The 6,799-nt window shown below is 45.4% G+C and overlaps 1 protein-coding gene across 1 annotated transcript in view; it reads left to right on the forward strand.

Annotated features, from left to right (window-relative positions):
- Positions 1-330: 330 nt before the first annotated feature.
- znf827 (zinc finger protein 827) overlaps positions 331-6,799 on the forward strand; it is a 56,753-nt gene continuing 50,284 nt past the window's right edge. Inside the window, exon 1 of the mRNA XM_030788199.1 lies at positions 331-498. Within this exon, the coding sequence (XP_030644059.1) occupies positions 456-498 (43 nt within the window). The 5' untranslated portion in view covers positions 331-455. The remainder of the gene's footprint in view (positions 499-6,799) is intronic.

A 6,799-nucleotide genomic window follows, 5' to 3' on the forward strand; every position in this document is an offset into this window, starting at 1 on the left:
CTGAAAGCGTGGGGGCACCTTGCTCCTTTCTCGATGCTGTAGCGGACGAGCTCCTCTGAGTGTGTATGTGTGTGTGTGTGTGTGCATGTGTGTGTGTGTGTGTGTGCATGTGCGTGTGCGAGAGAGGGAGTGTGTGTGTGTGTGAGTGAGTGAGTGAGTGTGTGTGTGTGCTCTGCTGTTAGCTGCCCTTTGATCCCGACATTAGTGTTAGTTAGGGGCTCGGAGACACACACTTACACCGAGAGCAGCCATAGTCAAGACACGGCAGCAACAACTACGGCACCTCCTCCTCAACCGTTCCCGAGCGCCCAACAATACACTTAACCGAGGACAGCCAGGTGCACGACAAGTCCCTGCCATCCGGCTACCTCGCAAAAAAAAAAAAAATTCAATGGGAAAAGACCTTTTTTCTTCTTACCCCTAAACAAGAAGGAGAATGTGATAAAGGGGAGAAAATGCCAAGGAGGAAGCAGGAGCAACCCAAGCGCCTGCCTTCACGTAAGTCGTTTTCTGGATTCGTGCGATTTTTTAAACGCTTCTGTGTGTGTTTTGCGCAGTAGTTTAGGGTTACGAGGTGAAAGAGACAAAGGCACGGCGTAGGTTATTTCTCCTTTTTTAGGTCTGTGCTAGGCAGCCATGTTGGCGATGAGTGGCTAGGCGAATGAGTGCTCTAAGCGTTGGCTCTAATAGGAGATAATCGATAAAGGTCCCGTTCCGCCTAAAGGTTGCGGCCAGTTCGCTTGTGTATCTGTTGTATTTGCGCATTATGGTAGCGCCTTTTCGTATATCTGTTCGTGCAAGCGAGTCTCACACACTCGGGAAAGAGAAAGGGGAGGATCTGAGAATCTGGCCGCAATAAAATGAAGGGTCAGCCGGATCAGACGAGCTAGACTCTGGGCTACCATGCCCATGTCTTTACTAGCAATAGCGCTATGTAGCACTGCACGGCAACTTCAATTCTCTTTAAAACATAACCATCCAACTTTCTTCGCTGCGGTTTTACAAGCACGCTTTCGGTTAACTCGTAAGCGAAAAAGCTTTTAAATTGTCGAATAGTGTGCGGGCGAAGAAAGATTTTTTAAGATGAGGTATTTTCTTCTACCCCTCCCAGTTCAGTGGGGTTCATGTCTGCAGGCTGCCTGTGTCAAAGCCATGGTCGGTCACCTGAAGTTCAGGGTTTTTTCCTTCCTTTTGCAGCCATTCATTGCAGACAGACTACGATCAATAACACAGGCACGGAGGCGAACGTTCTTTTCTCTACCGTCGTCGCGATCAACAACCCAACCGTTGTGACAGCGGTTGTGCGTTTGATTGGTTTTGGTGGAACTAGAAAGTACTATTTTCTTGCATTTGACCCTGTTGTAGCAGGATGTTGAAGATTGTGCTTTTATCAGCTCAGTATTAAAGAAGTGCAATTACACATGCTGGCCACTAGAGGATCCATAAGGTAAAAACGTGAAAAACGATGATCCGATGAATTGGATAAATGTGACAATTTTAACTGCTAGATTAAATATGATGTTAGCACACTTCACGTAATTGGAAACGTTTCATCAGGTGGAATCAGTAGTAATTTTCAAAAGCATTTACGTTATGACTTTTGCAACTGTCCCTGAGCTGTATTTGGTCCAAGTTGCACATCTGAACTGGAGCACAGTTATTTTTATGAAAATTTGATAATGTTTTAATACTTAGTGAAGCCTCATTTAGTCCACGTGTCGTACAACACACAGATGAGTTACTCTTGCTCAAACCACTTGTCAGATTAATGTCGAATTAATCAATGTGTCAGTGTTTAAGAGCTGTCAAAATACCCATAAATGATTTACATCAACAGTCGTAACGTCGCGACATTCCGCTCACGCATGTGGAACGCTTGTATGTAAAGGAATTCTGGAAAACGGTAGCGATGTACGGTTGGTCACAATAAGAACAAATGTATATGTGGTTATGAGGTCTCCACGTGAATCTCGGCATATCAGTGTTCCTGTTTGTGTTCTTGGTACAGAATGTGCCAAAGGCCACTGTATTCTAGTGAAAGGTGAACTGCTATGCCCTGACCTTTCTGTCTCGACTCAGAAAACCTTTCAGAATAAAACAACCGATAACTTAAACGTTCGCACGAAGCACTAGCAGCCAATATGAGATATTGACATACCTTTTTGTTGCTAAAACTATCTTTGAATGAGGGAATTTTTGAATGACTAATTTAGCTTCCTCTGGCCACAGTCGTCTAACACAGTTAAAAGATTTCCCTCTAACTCTTTTAAGTTATCAAATGCTGTGCAAGGCCGCAGACTGAAGTTTGGAATTACCCCTAATATCTTTTATTTGGTCTTCCTGCAACCCTCTGGAGGTGTGTCACCTCATTTTAATCTCTCTCTCTCTCTCTCTCTCTCTCTCTCTCTCTCTCTCTCGCTCTCTCTTGCTCTCTCTGTTTGTTTTCATTATTGTTGGAGAGTGCCATTGTGCCACCAGCCAGGTGACAGCCGCTGTATTGGAGCCAAAGTTGCTTCATCTGCTCTGGATTGCTAAATCAGAGCTTCTTCCTTCTGTGCACACTGTAGGCTACTTTGTGTCTGAAATTGCCATTATGGAAAGAAAAGTTGTACTTGTTGTAGCTGTAAAGGCCAGAAACAAAACAAAAAGTCCCCCACAGGATCTCTCTTTTTTTTTTTACCTTACAAAAAAAAAAAACCCAACACCCACAAATGCACTTTTTCTTCATAAGTCTGGTCTCCTGTAGAAGTTGCTTTGTTTGTCCATGTAATTGTCTTTTCTTGGGCCTTTTTTTACTTGTGTGCTGGAGGATGGTATATATTTGTGTGTGCTCTTTTCCCAGCACCATGTATGTGACTGTCTGTTCTGAATCTAGGAGAACATGTGTTTTTCTACGCCGTGAACCCAGGACCATGTTTGTGATGGTCTTTTCCGAATCCTTTAACAGTTTTTATGGTCTGAATGCCGGCAGATGTTGGTGACCGACTGTTTGTACGGGGACAGAGTCTCCAGTAACGTGCTGCTTGGAGTTTGACAGAGTTTTGATTCGGGTTCAGGATGCTGATGTAATGGTACACTCTCTCTCTCTCTCTCTCTCTCTCTCTCTCTCTCTCTCTCCCCCTCTCTCTCTCTCTTTCCCTTTCTCTTTTTGTCTGTTTGAGACAGTTAAGTGTGACCTTTGGCTTCAGTGTGACTGTGAACTCAGTATGGTGCTTGGTGTACATGAATTTTCTTTCTTTTCTTTTTTTTTTTTCAGTTCATACATTTTGATCATTTTTGGGGGGTGGGGGTTGAGGGGGGGCAGAGCTCATCAACTCTTCCTGGAAAACAAATTCACCCCCCCCCCCCCCAAAAAAAGAAAAGCTTTGATTAGGAGTGTTTGTTCTCAGTTCAAACATTTGAAACACACCCCCCCCCCCCCCCCCCCGACGTGTCTTAGAGGTCAACCGAGGTTAGAGGCCCCCGCCCCCTTCGACTGAACTTTTTTCTCTTTGTCTGCAGCCACCATTTTGTAGAGAAGCACAGAGCACACAATTATTGACCTTTTGCCATTAGCTTAAGTGCCCCCCCCCCCCCTCCCCTTTTACAAGTCGGCAGACGTTTCCTTTTTTTGCCCTTCGTCTTCGCTGTATCTGCGTTTCTAAAGGCAGGGTCTGACGGGGCTCTCCTGATGGGGCTCAGGGCCAGCGGCTAAAGCGCGCGGGATCCGTCTCTACCTATACCGTAATGGCGGGTCATTGGACTCTCTGCTCCGCTCCGCCGAGTCTAACGACCTTGACTTGGCTGTGGACCCGAAAAATGCTGGATTATAAGGGTGGGGAGAAAGGAAAATGAAAGGAGGTTTCCATTTCGCTCTTGGCATCTGATTCGCTGGGAGTATCTGCCAAGAACCAACCCTCTCCACTTCCCCCCCCCACCCGCCCACCAGCGAGATCTGCCTCTTTCGTGTACCCGTTTCGGCCCAGCTGAGTAATGATGCACAGGCTCCGGGCTCAGAAATGAATGAAACGTCAGTGGATGGGCTCTTCAAACAGGCGTTTGTTCCAGATATGTTCCAGAGCGACGTCTTGGAACCAGAACGTGCAGGTTAATTACGGGGTCTCCTGCCGCTGGTTTCTGTCGTTACAAAAGTTATCGATCTCAAAGCCACTCTCTGTGTGCCGTTTGAAGAGAGAGATTTTAGACAGGTGAAGTGGTACAGTTCGGAGGTAGAGTTCGCTGGAGCTTCAAGAGTCATTGTCAAAAATTGTTTGAGTGATTTATTATTATTTTATTTATTTATTTTTTGAGTTCCATTTATTTATTTTTTGAGTTTATTTTTTCACTTTTGCTAGTCATTTGATCTGACAGTGTTGTATGCAACCTGATGAACATGATGAACACAATCAGGTTTACTGTCAGCCGGAAGGAAAAGGTCAGAGAGAGTCTAAGATGGCTGACCTGACAAAAAAAAGAAAGACAGAAAGAAAGAAAGCAAGGGGCATTGGAATGTTGTTTCCCGGACTCGCCGTGCAAGGTGTTTGAAAGGTCAAGCTGTTTTTCCAGGACAGGTAGTAACGAGGTCAGATGTTTACTAGGCTGCTTGTGTTCGTTGTCTTGGACAAATATCTTCACAGGTAACGCAGTAGGTAGCCAGCTTTACTGAGCCTTCTCTCTCTCTCTCTCTCTCTCTCTCTCTCTCTCTCTTTCCCTCTCTCTCTCTCTCTCTCTCTCTCTCTCTCCTCATCTTTTTTCCCCCTTTTGAAAAGTAATAGTTTTTTAATTGTTTTTTGGTAGTGTCAAGTGTAGGTGGTGACATAAGACCAGGAAGGTGATGCTGCATGAATGAAATGAAAGCTCAGTTGTCATGGAAAAGGTGTTTTTGTGTTTTTGTTTTTTTTATCAAAACAATATCCAGTCGCAGTCCCCCCGGTACCCCTTCTCAATCAAAGCCTGTGTGGAATAGAGGTGCCCGAAACCCTGGTAACAATTTTTCCACATGTTGACAAGTCACAACATCGAGATCTACAGCTCAGAGAGCAGCCCTTTGGCTACAGCTGGTCCTTAGACTGAGTAATAACCATCTCGCAGGAGTCCCAGGCATTCTGTTGGCAGGGCTTTATAAGGAACAGCATGCTAGTTCAGCTGGGGAAGGGGAGGTGGAGGAGGAGGAGGAGGAGGAGGAGGGGGGCGGCGGCCTACGAGCCCTGGGCATTTTTCCTCTGTTGTCGCGAACACACGAGTGCATCCGTTCTCCTCCACAACGGGGCCTTCAACAGACCCTGGTCACATGGAGCGAAGGACCGGACGGATGGACGAACAGGTCCCTGGGAGCTGGAGCTACTGGCCCTCAGTGGGCTGCATGGCTCTGGCCAAAGTGGGATGTGATTTATTAGCTGGTTTCAGTGTGTCTGTCTGAAGAGAAGGAAATGGAGATGATTGGCTAGAGCGTTAAGCTCTTTCCTCAGACAACGAAAAGATGCAGACTGCCGTTGTCGCTGTGTGGGGTTTTTTTTTTGTTTTTGTTTTTGTTTTGTTTTTTTTCCCTCCCCAGTTTACACCTTACACAAGCAAAAACAGTACCTGAAACTGTCTTTAAGAGTGAGGTTGTTTATGGATCGCAGGAAAGTTACAGAGGGGTTAGACACCTTGTTTAACCGTACCAAAGTTTATGGTTCAATCTGAAAACAGAGCTTTTCATTTTTTTTTTGCCCTGCCAAAGGCCCCAGGTTAGAGGGCGTGTCTCCTTACCCTCGTGGAGTGCTCTTTACACAACCTATCCAGACCGTTAAGCCTCCCCTCTTACATGTGTCGCTAAAGACATCATTTCCCCCAAAACACGTGTTTCTCACCTCAGGTTCAGTGGCCTTAACAAAGACCCCTTTTTCCTTTTTTTGGTGAAAACCGTGACTAGCTCACCTCATCTGATATCGCTGATCGGGATCTTTTGTTGGTTTGTTGACGAGATGAATCTTTTTTTTTTTTGCATGAGTGCAAGCTCACATGAACAACAACAACAACAACGAAAAAAAACCAAAACAGCAGTCAAGTTGGGACTTGAATAAGAGGGCTTATCCAGACTTTGTTGGGTGTCAGGGTGATTTTCCGCGCGAGGCTAACATCCTCCTCACCAGTGGTCAGTCAGAGTTTAACGTAGCGCTTAGACGTTTTAATGAGTGGAGCTAGCAGGCTAGCAACTCTGCTTGAAGGGGTTATTTTCTTTCTTTCTTTTTTTTTTTTGGAAGCCCAGCAGGTTTATAGCGATGGGAATTAAAAGGAGCCGGGATGGGGACGGAACGCGGAGCAGCGGGAGGCTCGAGGCATTGACAGCTTTCAAAAGGTTGGAGACGATTTACGACGGGCTAAGAGCGGGCCGCTTTTTTTGGCGTTTGGCCACGTTAGAGCAAAAGAAAGTTGTATTCATGATGTGAAGTCATCTCTCTGAAAGCCTGTGTCAGTGCGCCGTTCCCCTGATTTACGAGGACTTTAAAGCGCAGGTGTGTACCTGAGGAGCCGCTCAACGACGACCATGTGCGGTAAAAAAAAACGTCCTTCAGGTTATTATTTTTTGTTGTGTGTGTGTGGATTGGGTTCTCTGCATCTTTGATTACGCTTGACCTTGGCACAGGGGTCTCACAGAGTCATGGGCTTTGTTGTCTAAACATGAGATGATAACGGTACCTGTGAAAGACCATATTTTGGACCGTGAACGCTTAGAGGTTATAAATATGTTAAATACAAACATTCACGTTGGTTAGGACAATGAGCATGTTTAATTTCTCTTTTTAAGGTTTTTTTTTTTTTTTTTTACCTGTTTGTT

Source organism: Chanos chanos, chromosome 11, assembly GCF_902362185.1.
Source record: "Chanos chanos chromosome 11, fChaCha1.1, whole genome shotgun sequence".
In the NCBI taxonomy this organism is placed as follows: domain Eukaryota; kingdom Metazoa; phylum Chordata; class Actinopteri; order Gonorynchiformes; family Chanidae; genus Chanos; species Chanos chanos.